Source organism: Myxocyprinus asiaticus, chromosome 10 (assembly GCF_019703515.2).
Source record: "Myxocyprinus asiaticus isolate MX2 ecotype Aquarium Trade chromosome 10, UBuf_Myxa_2, whole genome shotgun sequence".
Lineage (NCBI taxonomy): Eukaryota > Metazoa > Chordata > Actinopteri > Cypriniformes > Catostomidae > Myxocyprinus > Myxocyprinus asiaticus.
The window spans coordinates 34,374,767-34,388,720 of NC_059353.1; the positions used below are offsets into that span (position 1 = coordinate 34,374,767).

At 40.4% G+C, this 13,954-nt stretch overlaps 1 protein-coding gene across 6 annotated transcripts in view; it reads left to right on the forward strand.

Moving 5' to 3' along the window:
* The window catches only part of LOC127446728 (lysine-specific demethylase 6A-like), an 85,364-nt gene that overhangs the window by 54,534 nt on the left and 16,876 nt on the right, over positions 1–13,954 (forward strand). For 4 of the 6 annotated variants that reach the window (XM_051707861.1, XM_051707865.1, XM_051707860.1 and 1 more), the window contains 11 exons: positions 1,156–1,282; positions 1,691–1,789; positions 2,286–2,505; positions 2,781–2,915; positions 4,224–4,358; positions 4,464–4,541; positions 4,695–4,799; positions 5,152–5,538; positions 6,063–6,835; positions 8,810–8,939; positions 9,806–9,911. In XM_051707861.1, coding sequence (XP_051563821.1) covers positions 1,156–1,282; positions 1,691–1,789; positions 2,286–2,505; positions 2,781–2,915; positions 4,224–4,358; positions 4,464–4,541; positions 4,695–4,799; positions 5,152–5,538; positions 6,063–6,835; positions 8,810–8,939; positions 9,806–9,911 — 2,295 coding nt within the window. The remainder of the gene's footprint in view (positions 1–1,155; positions 1,283–1,690; positions 1,790–2,285; positions 2,506–2,780; positions 2,916–4,223; positions 4,359–4,463; positions 4,542–4,694; positions 4,800–5,151; positions 5,539–6,062; positions 6,836–8,809; positions 8,940–9,805; positions 9,912–13,954) is intronic. The other 2 variants (XM_051707863.1, XM_051707864.1) reach the window with 1 other exon arrangement.

The following is a 13,954-nucleotide window of genomic DNA, read 5'->3' on the forward strand; positions in this document are numbered from 1 at the left end:
GCATACTGTATCAAACCAGCCCTTTACTCTCGCATTAGCAACGTGTCATTTTAATATGTGACTTCATGTTGCATCTAGTGGTGGGTAAATATATGCATTAACCCCGATAGTTATTGAAGTAACGAGCAAGTCTTAAATATTTTTGAAAAGGTCTTGAAAAGGGTATTAAAAAGTATTAAATTGAATGAGCTGATACCTACAGATACCCTGATTAGTATTCTGGCTCATTAGTGTACAGACAATTCACACTAATGTGTTGTGTCATGCAGTCCCGCCTAAATGTTCTTGTGGTGTACCTAATAACACCATCCCCAAATGTATAATCCTGGTTTTCAAAAATGTGTCCCATATCTCCAGGGTGTGAAAATTTGTCTGATGCAAGAACTGATATCTGTGTTGGTTGCCTTGAGGTGCAGTGTAGTGGTTAAAAATCTAGGCTTGGTTTGAATCCCTGATCCATAAACTGCAAAGTTGATTATTCCCACCACTGAGTAAAGCACCCAGCTCCAGGTTGAATCTGTAAGTTACTTTGGATAAAAAAAAAAAACATCAACTAAATATTAAATAATTTTATTTTTTGAGTAAGCTCGATGCACCGATGAGTGTGAATTCTACTCTAGCTTATCCTTAAACACCACCTCTTCCTCGCCATGATGAGCATTTTCTTTTACCAGGCCAGAGAGAAAACAAAAACAGCTGCCATAAAACCATTGCCACGTTGTATGCAATGGTCTGGTTGCTGTAGTAATGGGTCCCGGGTGCAGGCGCTTGCCACAGGTGTTAAGTGCTTGACTGGGATCAGTGCCTGGGAGAAGCCAGGCCACATGGGGGAAGTTCTTTGTCTACACCTTGTCTCGTTGTCCTTAACAACCTCTGGGTGGGTGGGAATGAAGAGGAGATGGGCTGTTTGGACAGAGCCATCTCTGCTGGGACCTTTTGAAGCTGCTCATGGTAGAACACCCACCCCCCTCCCCCCCAACTCCCATTTCCCTACCCTGAAGACGGCAACTGCAAACCATTTGCTCCCTTTATGAGAGCCTGTTTAACAGCCTCCACAGCACACAGTGTGGCTTAGTGTTGGAGGAGCCCATTCAGTTATCGATGACTGTTTCATTGAGAATGCAATATCTGATTTGATCCTCAACTTTCCTGTAGGCTGGATGCATCATACGGTTGAACAGTTGGGAGATAAAGCCAACAAGAACAGCTATGCTATTCACTGTCTACAGAAGTCCCTAGAAGCAGACCCCAATTCGGGACAGTCTTGGTACTTTCTGGGCAGGTAAGTAGAAATTGTAAATTTCAGTAACGTGGTTAGTGTTACAGTATAAGTATTAAAGGTGCTGTAAGCTATTTTTTATTTTTTTCTTTCATGGAAAGGTATGCAAAAAAATGTCCTACTCCCTGAAAGATATAACTGAAATAAGTGTCCTGAGATATCTCACTGGTCTCTGTGATAGCTCTAGACTCTGTAAACAGCAAACAAATGTGTCTGCGAATGTGTTCTGTCTGTCAGTCATTTTGCGCAATCTCATAGTATTGTAGTTGCAGCAAATTATGTACTCCTACTTGTCACGGGGAGTGTATATAGGGCAAAAACGGTTGCTTTGTTGTTTTTAGCTGTGTTGAGCCATGTGATGAAGCTAGATTTGATGTGTTTTAATAATGATGCTATTTGCCTTCAATGCAGGTGCTACTCAAGTATTGGGAAGGTCCAAGATGCCTTCATATCTTACCGACAGTCTATTGATAAGTCTGAAGCCAGTGCAGATACATGGTGCTCAATTGGGTAAGCACAGGATTGCTTTTACTTAATGATTGTTGTTTGTCAAGGTCATGCTCATAGTGAATCCTACTGTCAAACGCACTTGTATATTTGCATCACAGTTTGCATCTCTTGCACATAAAAATTAGACACTAGTATTCTTATTATTTGCATGTTTTTTTGGTAGCTGTGAGTAAGTTAGGTCATGTGGAGTTTATGCTCCACCCACCACCTTTTTGTTTTTTTTGTCTGTTTGATACGTCTGATGGAAAGAAAATAATAATATTTGTGTGCATGTACTAGCTGCAACACATCAAGTTTTAAGTGTCAATTAATTATTTTGTCTTGGTTACAACAAAAACTCAGATTAATATGAAGGATTTGGGATTTTTGGCTTTGTGTTTTATTTTGTTTAGGGAACTTGGGTACTACTGATAGGGAAGCTGAAACAGACCCTTGTCCCCTTGTTGATCTAAGTCAATCACTTTTTGACTCCTCTTTGCTGCGCTTGTGTCCCCAGTGTGTTGTATCAGCAGCAGAACCAACCGATGGATGCACTGCAGGCATATATCTGTGCAGTGCAGCTGGACCACAACCATGCAGCTGCCTGGATGGACCTAGGCACGCTCTACGAGTCCTGCAACCAGCCGCAGGATGCCATCAAATGCTACATCAATGCCACATGCAGCAAGTCCTGTAGCAACATCTCAGCTCTAACAGCTCGCATTAAATGCCTTCAGGTACTTCAACATGTGACATTATCAGGAGAGGAAGTCTGTGTTGTCATTGTGTTACTTTTTCTTTTGGGAAGATTGTCTACATGGTTCGTTTTTTTGTTGCCAGTGCTTCCTTTTTCTTTGCGTTTAATCACATCCCTGTGTTCAACGTACTGCACGTTGGCACTGAAAATTATGATTGTCATTTTCATTTGTGATTTGATGCATACCACCATTGCATTGACTCAACCTTAGCAGAATCCGACATTGAACATGTTTTCTACATAATCTTTTTCTAGGCTCAGTTGTGTAATCTTCAGCAAGGTAGTTTACCAAGTAAAAGTAAAATGCTCCCTAGTATTGAGGAGGCGTGGAGCCTTCCAATCCCAGCAGAGCTCACCTCCAGACAGGGAGCGCTCAACACAACACAACAGGTGAGAACAGCTCAGCTAGACAAGCCGGTAGACACTCGACTTATGCCAAATGCTCATCACAAGACTGAAGCTTGTTGCCTTTTAATGCTGGTGACTAGTATGCGAAAAAAGCCCTGGATCTCAGCCAACTTTCAGTATGTGATGACGCCCTTCTAATGTACACACTTGTAAGACACTCTGCGAGTAGTTGCAGATGCTGCAGGAGTTTTAAAATTTTGTTTAAATAGGAAATACAGTTACTTGTTCGAAATCTGGCCATCCAGTCATCAGGTGTCTGGAATGTCTCAACGACCGAGAGAGTAGCAATGAACAGTCAATGAAATGGACTGAGAGAGCACTAGAAAAGATTGATGCATTGGGAAGCGGGACCTGAAAAAAAATATCAGACTGGTTCTCGCGTATCCCCAACCCTGTCTTATCTATATTTTCACCTTTTGTTTTTTCCTGTTCTGTGCAATAGAAAATAAAAAGACCACAGGCTCCTCTTTCATGTTGTTTGATTTGTCAAGAATAAAATCTCCAAGAATAAAATATGTGCATGAGTTTGCTTGATGTTTACCAGGATCGTAAATACAGGGGAAGTGAATGTCAAGGTGTGTCAATTACAAGATCAAAGACTTTGATTCTTTAAATGTGAGCAGGGTGATGACCTTCAGTCTTGTAGTGTGCACTTTGCCTTGCCCCATCTACACAAAGCAGAGCTGATGGTTTAGACTTGAGACAATTATTTAGTATTGGTTGCTGGGACATTCTTGGTTTCATGAGACTTTAATGAAACATCAATGTATCTGTGTGTGGTAAGACTTGACTATCATGTTAAGTACCACTAAACGGTCCTTAATTTCCAGTCATGCAGAACAATGTTGCACTAGACATTGATTCTGGAGAATAATCTTAAACTGTTGAGGTTTAAAGTTATTTCCTCTTGTTCATTAGACCATAGCACTCATCAGCACACATCATCCATTGTTTCAACATATTGGTCACTGATTTCGGGAAACCATTTAAATATGCTTTTTTTGTATAAATGCATCAGATATTTGATTAAATGAGGGTGAGAAGTGTGGCAAACATTCTGTTCTCCTGCTTGACAGTCTTATTGTCTTGGGGAATGGTCATTGTCAATCAGTGGTGCAAATCACTTTTACAGAGGAACAAATCATGTTAACTGAACAGAGTAATGCGTACAAGGAAAATGTCTATTTTACTCATTGCACACTAAGGGTTAGCTTGGTGGAATTTTTGTGCTTTCATAACTGTATGGGAAAACAAATGTCCTAGCTGCAATTTTGTATCTGTTACCTACAGCAAACCTGCAAAGCTCATCAGAGCAATGAAGCCCAGTCACAAATCCCAGGCCAGTCTCTTCCTCATGTTCTCTCTGGCCAGATAGATGGTCAGTTCAACCTGGCCAAAAGGAAGAGGACCGCTAGTCCTGCCAGGGTACAGAGGGATATCCTTTTAGTTTGTAGTTTGCTGAATCTTTTACAACTGTCATAAATGCTTGCTTGTTATTAACATTTTTTTCCTCTCTCTGGACACATACAGAGTTCGCCAGATTCCTGGGCAAATGATCCAAATCATCATCAAATCCCCAATTTGAGTTTAACCCCCCAGAAGCTTCAGGTTGGTAGATTCAGGTTTTAATTGCTCTTTATTGGCCTTTTTATATACCTGTAAACTGGTACTTGCCTATAAAGATACTATATTGGAACTGGTGCAAACAAAGCTGTTTATGTTGTTTGGGTTACTCGTCCCTCTCTGTGCTTGTTTATACAGGTCCTGGAACAGTTACGGACCAACAGGGCCAATTTGAAGCCAGTTCAGCTGCAGATGCTGGAACAGTTGGAAAAGCAGCTCAGTCTAATGCAACAGAATCAGCAGGTATGGAACTCGTATTGTGATTAAAACTTAGTCCCAGTTTGAGACCTAGTGTGTAGGCTAGACAGAGAGTGCATGTGCAGGATCTCTTTCAATTTCTCACACATGGTTCTCTTCACTTAGTGACTGTATTAAGAAATTCCAGGTTCAGAGTCTCCACTTTGTTTAGATGGTAAATAAAAAATATCAATACAAGGATATAAAGTATCAATGCAACATTGATAACGGAAAGCAACTTTTTCCATGAACTCATGTATTCAATAAAGTTCCTATAAGCCCTTGTAATGCTTGTTCTCTCTTAGCTGTCATGAATTTAGATTATTGAAGGTGATTTGCTTACACCCTTTCTCAACAGATGAGGCTCAATGCTATGAGTAAAGTACGGCCCAATGTGTCTAACGGTTCTGTAGCTGACCCCTCACTGCCTATGAACTCTAATTCCACATCCTCCCCTCACCATCCACACAACGCTTTTTCCCACACACCCTCCGCCCACTCCCGATGCGCTGCTCAGCCAATATCCAATGGACCTGTCCCTGCAAGCCCCACCCCTTGCAGCACCGCTGGAACCCTGGGTAACACAGATGCTTTCTCTGTGGGCAATAATCACCTCCCAGGATCGGGGAGCAACGGAAACGTGCCTTACTTGCGGCAAAACGCACTACCTCATAACTGCACAACCCCAACCAGCAGCAGCATGGATAATGAACCGTGGAAAAGCCAACACATTAACTCCACTCAGGTGAGATTCGTCAGCCAGCGGCCGGTGCCATTTATACGAGTGTTTAAAGTTTAGTATGAGGAAAAAGTTATTTGTACTTGAAGTAAGTTAACTCAGATTAATCACATTTTCAGTTTGCTGGTGATGCCTGGTAATGTTAAGTCAACAGAATATTCAAGAAATGGCCTCCTTTTAATTGTCACTTTAATTGATGTAGACAATAGACATAGGACAGGGAATTATTGGGAAGAAAGCAGGGGAATCGAGAATCAATCCTGCATTTCACCATGGGCTCAACGTGTGCGAGTGCATTCACTAAACCTCTAGGCCACAGTTACGACTTGTTTCAGTCTTTAAAAAATGGCAGATATAGCAGTTTCGACACATTTTGTAGTATATCAAAGATCAAATTTTTGACAATGCAAATGCAACAAAAATAGTATGCAAGTTTGCAGGTTATTTCGAACATGGTGAAAATTTGAGTTAATGATTCAGAAATTACAATTGAAAAACTTAATTCAGCTCTTCCCTTATATTTATCACAGGTGCTTCAGAAAAGTCCAGGTTCATATTCAGCAGGTCCTAACGGCGAGCAGCCTTTCTCTTCCGCTGGGATTTCCCAGCCTTCCCAAACAGCCGGCACTGGCATTCCAAATCAGGTTGGATGTTCAGCCACAGCCAGCGACACGTTAGCACAGGAGGCCAGTCACAATCATCTCCCCTCCGCCAGCCCCCCTCACTCTTCTACCTCAGGTGGACAGCAAGGCATGGTGCACACCAAAGAGAGCAAGCCTTCAGGAAACGGGCATTCCACGGGGACGCCTAACAGCACTGCCACTGCAGAAGTACTGCCTAATCACATCCATCAGGGCCAGGCAGACGGTGCTGGGGCGAAACCCTGCTCACCAGGTGTACTTAGTTCAGACAATCCTCAGCTCTCTGCCTTGTTGATTGGAAAAGCCAATGAAAGTAATAGTAGTAATGACTTTGGATTGGGGGCTGCTGGCACAAAGGTTAACAACGTTCACTCGAGTCTGCACACAGAACTTAAGGCACAGGAGAACTCTGTGGCCTCCTCTCCGTGTTCTGCCATGTCCACGTCCACACCCTCCCCAAAATCCGCAGACCATCACAGTGCTCAGAACAGTGTTAACAGCCTTAACAGCCCCACACTTAACGGTAAAGGTCTGGAGGACTCTCCGAGCCCCTTGAAGGTGGCATCTCCCCTGGTTTGCTGTAAACCAACGCCTCCCTCGCTTGTCCCGTGGTCCTCTGTCTCCATCTACCCCAGTTCCAGTGAGGTATTTAAAGCATGCAGGTAGGTTGCTCATTTGGTCCTTTTGTTCATCCCCTTGTTGATAAAGCTGACTTGCATCAAGCAATGTAGCATAATTATAATAGATGTATGTTTTAGTTTTTTACCTTTCAAATCCAAAAATGTGTTATCACTGAAGTTGAATCGCATACCTAATTTGGGGTATTAAAAAAACTAGGAAGAAGTATCAAACATTGAGATGAAAATAGAAACATGATAAAAAAAAAAAGAGAAAAAAAGACTAGTTCCAGATATTTTTTCACAGTGCACAGGTTTTGTTCTTTGTTTTCAGCCTTGGCTAGATTACCAGTGTTTTCATATTTGCATTCACATGACCGGACCATATCAGCGTTTGGTGTAACATAACTTCTTAACCTGTTGATGTCCCAGATATATCCATGGGAAACATTACTTGAGTTCTTGCACCTTAATTTGCTGTCTTGTGGATATAATACTAATGCCATTGCTTACTTGAAGTCAAATTCATTCATATAACTAGCTCTCAATGCTTGGGATAGAAATCATAAGGAATTTCACTATTTCATTTATTGATAACTGATGAGTTTGAGACTAATTCATAAGTCTGTTTGGCCTGATTCATTAAGAACCGGTTTATTAGAGTCACTTGCCTCTCTACCATTGGCCCAAACGGTTCTGAGCACGTCCGGTGAGCTACGGTACCAGTAGCATTTCCACTTGAGCACGGTTCAGTATTACAAACTGTTCCCAGCCCGTATTTCTCCGCGGGTTAGTTAATTGTACTCAGGACATGGGGCCGTTCTGGTGGAATGCCTTTAGTGACGTGGCAACTCATGATTGGTCACTTGCTCAGTTTATTCTAATCCTGATTTTGCAGCACAACAGTGGAAAGAAACTGCAACCTTGCCAGCAAGCCAGCATGAAATTGCAGACATTCAAGAACCATTAATGAAACCGAACAACATAAAATTAACTGAATTCATCATCTAGTTTGTTAAAATCAGCTATTCTATCATCAAAAATTACAGTGAAGTGTCACATTGCCGAACAACACAGCAGCCAAGTGCCAGAAAGTGTCTTCTCGTGTTCCAAGAGTCCTCTTCCAAACAAAAAACAGTGTTTAGCATTACTGAGCTCCATGCTCACAAATTTCAGCTGGTGATTAGTGAAATTTTAGTTACTTATCATTTGACCCTGAAGTGTTGTGGGGTTTCTGAGCAGTTTGCTCAGTCTTATTGCGCTGATTGTTTTGATTGGACTTGCTGTTTGATTTTTATGCTGGAAATGGGCTTTGCCAGTGTGTGCCTCAGTCTCTAGTGTTCTGGGTTGTGGCTCCATCTACGTCTAGAAAGAAACAGCACATGTGGTGACCCTCAGTGTGCCTGTCATGCTGAGATAGTGATCTGAAGAATACAATTTCATCATACATGCAGTCCTTTGCTCATCAAAATAATATCTGTACATGATTTTTTTTTTTTTTAAATAAATGCTTGTAATATTTGAAATTATTACACAGCTGTAGAATACTTGATTCTGATTGGTCAATCACAGGTTTCTGTGTTCAAATATGTAATGGCCTCTAAACTATATGATAATTGACCATTGTCCCTGGCAACCAATCTCCTGCACTGGTGCTGTCTCGTGTATCACTCTGTGGTTTCTTCTGGCATAATACAATTATTTCACCTCAAATCTATGTCTTGTGTCTAGTTATGTATTTATTTGGTTCTTATCAAGGTCCTAATCAACCCAATTGTGTTTAATTTTGTGAAATTGGCTACGTTATCCCTTGTATTACTCAGTGCATTTAAAAGTTAAAATACAGCCAGTAATGTTGACAGCCATCTGAAAAAATTTGCTAACGAGTATGTATGTATATGTGTGTGTGTGTGTGTGTGTGTATATGTGTGTGTGTATATATATATATATATATATATATATATATATATATATATATATATATATATATATATTTTTTTTTTTATTATTGTTTTGCAGAAACCTTGGGAAGAATGGTGTGTCCAACAACAGCATCTTGCTTGACAAGTGTCCCCCTCCACGGTTACCTTCTCCACCCTTTCCTCCTCTGCCAAAGGGCAAGCTCAATCCCCCCACCCCTAGTATCTACGTAAGTAAAACATCACCAACATGTGACATGGTGTATCCTGGATGTCGTTCAGCTCTTGGAACTCTTGAGAATTACCTCAATGTTATTTACAGTACCAGGCAAAAAGTGCATTTTGTGCTGATTGAAAGCACTTTCTTGCCATGGTAAAAAGAGGTTGAGTTTTAAGAGTAACGTTGCCTTTAAAGGAATATTCCAGGTTCAATACAAGTTGAGCTCAATCAGCAGCATTTGTGACATAATGCTGATTACTACAAAAATTAATTTCGACTTGTCGCTCCTTTAAAAAAAAAAAAAAAAAATCTAAAATCTGGGTTCCAGTGAGGCAAATACAATGGAAGTGAATAGGCCAATCCATAAGCATTAAAATACTCACTGTTTCAAAAGTATAGCCACAAGATGTAAACCATGTGTGTTAACATGATTTTAGTTTGATAAAATAGCTTACTAGCCTTTTCTGTGTTAAGTTATATGCAATTTTACAACTTCATTGCCATGACAATGTAATGCTGTAAACCCTAAAACAACCGTAAAAACAACAATTTTAACAACTTTACAGCTCAAATAATAAACACGTTTTAACAGAAGAATTACTGTAAGTGCTTTAAATTATAATCTTCACATTTCTGCCTTTAAACCCTCCAAGAATTGGCCCCTTCCACTTCCATAGTAAGTCCCCCTCTGTAACCTCGATCTTTACTTTTCTTTTTTTTTTGGTGGAAATAAACATTATGCCTCATGCTTTTGATTTGAGCTTAACTTGTATTGAACCTGGAATATTTATTTATGCCTGCTCTATAACTTAGTTTTCATTCTGAGCTGCTCTTTTCTCTCAGACATTTAAAACTAGCTTTTTAATTCCTTTGCAGTTGGAGAACAAGAGGGACGCCTTCTTTCCACCATTACACCAGTTCTGCACAAACCCAGCCAACCCTGTTACTGTGATCCGTGGCCTGGCTGGAGCACTCAAGCTAGGTAAGAGGGTGATTGTCAGCTCATTTGAGTGCTTGCTAATGTGAACATTGATCTTTGATGTGTGTTGTCTTAATTTGCCTGTTTATGGATTTGTTGTGTATTAACCCCAACACATGTTTTGTCTGAATGGTTGAAATGTTGTGGTTTTGTAAATATCAGGGGATATTACTTCTCGCATTTAACTGCAGCTGCCAGACTAGGTTTTGTCACACATTTCAGGTTGACATGGGTAGAAATGACAACAGCACCATCTGCATGCTGAAATTATCAGAACATTGGAGCACCTTTGCAAAAGGGGAAAAAAGCGCCGCAGTCAGGGGATTCTTCTTAAACTGAATTTTATGTACCTGCTCTTTTAAATGTTCCTTTTGAAACCTCATAAATTACATGGTGGAATATATAGTTTTACTTTGGAATAGACTCAAGTTTGGAATTTGGAATAATTGACAGTACATTTGTAGTTTTTGACACCTGAAAACTATATAGTTGAGATTTAAAAAACTTTGTGTACCTGTCATTGTGTTGTCGTGGCAGAGATGCTATAAATGGATCGTAATTGGCTGTCAAGCTGCTGTCAGGAACATTCTGCCATTTGGACAAAATTTGTACTCTGCTGTAACAGCTATGCAATAACAGGCCATTTCCAATGACAAGAAAAGTGTTGTTTGTTCATATTTTCCTTATACAGCCTGTGTATGTTGATTTAAAACCATTACTCGCTCACAAGATATTTACATGTGAATCAGCAACCCTCTACGTTGGAGAAAGAATCGGCATTGGCTAGTAAATGTTAGTTTTTACTCGTCAGACTTTTGACGACATTTAAGCGTAATGCAACTGAAAAAGATATAAAGCAAACCGAGAAGGGGGCATAGTATGTGAGAGTGTATATTTTATTTTGAAATTCAGTGGAAAGCTAAACCCTGTACGTCACGACCTGTGACACTGACTCAATGTTCATTTCAAACCCGAAAAATGAACCTTTTCCTGTTGAAATTAAAAATAACGAATGTTAACATTCTCTTCCCTTGTGTGCAAAACATATACAGCTCTGGCAAAAATGAAGAGACCACTGCAAAATTATCAGTTTCTCTGGATTTACTATTTATAGGAATGTGTTTGCAGTAAAAGTACCTCAGTGCTAAAGTTCTTCTTAGTCCCTACACAACTATCACTTGCAAGTGAAATCTGAATATTTACTAGCCAGTGGCTAATAACAAATCTTTTTTAGCTGCATAGAACAAAATCTTTTCTCATATGCAAGTTATTTACTCACAATATAGAGGGCTGCAGAGGCAAGGCCTGTCAGGCAGTGTTCGTTCCCCAAAGTCAAATTTCAGAAACTTCCGTGGCTGAAATGTTTGATTTTGTTAATACTTTTTCTGAAGAAAAATAAATGGATCCACTCAAATATTAAATGCCTTGGATCAATATTTACAGAATAATCCAGTATTTTGAAGAGGGGGGTCAAAATGACAAATATTTACGCTTTGTGTAAAAAATAATGAAGCTACCACCCTTTTAAGGTAATTTTTTTTGACCTGCAGTTTTGAGAATGTGTGAAAATATTTTGTTTGATGGTATATAGTCAACCTGCGTCCAATCGAATATAGACCAGGGGGTAGAGAGAAAATGGACGCCATGCAAGGAGCAGATGTGTGAGCGACGAGCTCTGCGCACTTTGCTGAATTTTCGATTATTCTCATGTTATAATCTGGTGAAATTTGATACACCCAGTTACACATTTGCCCTTTGTTGCAAAACATGGCAAAGAAGTCAAAATCCTCGGGCTCTGGAGATATTAAAAGACACTTACGTGTTCAGGATGAAAGCCCCGACAGGCCTACAGACCGGGGACTCGATTTGGATGGCGCGTCGGGAGAGGAGATCCAGCGTCAGTTGTCCAACATGTCGATGATGTTGACGAAGATTCTTGCTGACTTGGAGGATCTCGCTGTAATACGTCGATCGATCACGGCGATGGAAATACAATTCTCTGAGTTAGGTACAAGAGTGTCTGATGTTGAAAAACGAATCGATTTTCTGGAATCTTCGGAGAGGGAATTATCCGCTAATCCGCCCGCGACCAAAGTTGATTTGGAACATCTCCTTGAAAAGCTTGAAGATCTTGAAAATAGAAACCGCAGGAATAACGTTCGAATTGTTGGAATTCCTGAGCATGAGGAGGGCAGAGATATGGTGAAATTCCTGGACGAGCTCTTCCCGAGTCTGCTCGACATAACAGGCCACAAGCTGGAAATCGAGCGAGCTCACAGATCTGTTGAGGTAGACAGGCCCCGATCGATTCTTGCCAGATTTCTGAGATCATCCGATAAAGATCTTGTGTTGCGCCAGGCGAGGAGCAAAGGGAAGCTTTCTTGGAAGAACCATAAGTTTTTCTTGTTCCCAGACTTTGCGAGTTTGACGAGAGAAACGCGATCGGTTCAAGGAATGTAAGAAACTCTTACATCAGAAAAAGATCTCGTTTGCTCTGATGTTTCCTGCCAAACTGAGATTAGAAACGAAAAACGGTCGCAAAGTATTCACATGTCCAAATCTGGCAATGTCTTTTATAGAATCAATGACTGAGTAAACCATTGGATGTTTCTTATGTTAGTGGGCCTGACTCGCTGTACCTAACTCTTGAGGAAGCTGGGTGAAATTTTGGGTTTTTTGTGTTGGCTCCGCCGTGCGGCTGGAGCTTGTTTTGTGAATAACACTTTTCCTTAAGAAACTTTTGCATTGATGGAAGATTACATTTGCATTGAAGTTCCCGGCCAGTTTGAGAGTGGACACTACAGATGACCGCAAAATATTTACATGCTCACACAAAGGATGTCTTTTATAAAGCTGACGGATTATGTAAGTCATGGTATATACTTTTATGCAGCCTCCGAGTGAATTGACTCGACCATCCGGGGAAACGGGATGCCGGTTTTGTTTCTTTTTGTATTGGTTCCGCCTAGCGACTGGAGCTTGTTCTGTTGAATAACACTCCTTTGGAACAGCTGTGGATTAATCTGTTCGTTCTTCGTGCTTATTCCTCCTGCTGGCTGTAGTTTGTTTTGAGTTTTTTTTACGGGACATTGGAATGAATACGTCATCCGTTGAACTCATAACAGCCGGCTCAAGGAACATTCGTTTGTCCGAGGAATCTGAACGGTTTTATATCGGCTGGAATTTGTTTTGTGGAAGATCACACCTTTGAGACAGTTCTGTGAATGAATCTACACATTTTTTGTGTTCATTCTTCCTATTAACTGGGCTTATTTCACAAAGTATTTTCTGTTATGTAATTTTGCCTCACAAATTTGTGAGGCAAAACTGAGCAATCCGATGGCAAAGTTGTCGTGGGGGCTCGTGGGCGTTCATGGACCTTTTGAGTTTAGAGGGATTGTCGCCGGTTGGCGCTGTCGTGCGCGGGGTTAATGCGCACGTTTTTCTTTTTTCTATTTGTTTTGTTCCGGGGGATGTTCGGGGGTTGATTGTTTCACTAATGGGGAATGTGGTCTTCATAATTTTGTTTTTCACACACAATTTTTTATTATATCAATATGTCAAATGTTAATATGAATAAGTTGTCTCTCTCCACATGGAATGTGAATGGGTTGGGGCACCCCATAAAAAGAAGGAAGGTTATTACTTTTCTTAAACGTAAGAAATATGATATAGTGTTTCTTCAAGAAACACATCTCTGCCCGCAGGAAGCTGAAAAATTTGGGAAGATATGGGGTGGATATGTTTTCTTTAGTGGTGGCTCAAGTAAGAGCAAGGGAGTCATTATATTGATCTATATATATATATATATATATATTTCAAATTTCTCAAACAGATTAAAGATATATTTTAATCTGCCCAGAAACGGCTTTCCAGCCGGGCGCCTTCCAGTGGCCCAAACAGGGCATTAAGTATTTGGGGATTTTATTCCCAGCAAATTTGTCTGATTTAGTTAGTTAATTTTGACCCTTTAATAAAAAGGTTTTCGAGCGATGTGGGCAGGTGGGCTTCATTACATTTATCGATGATTGGGAAAGTTAATGTTA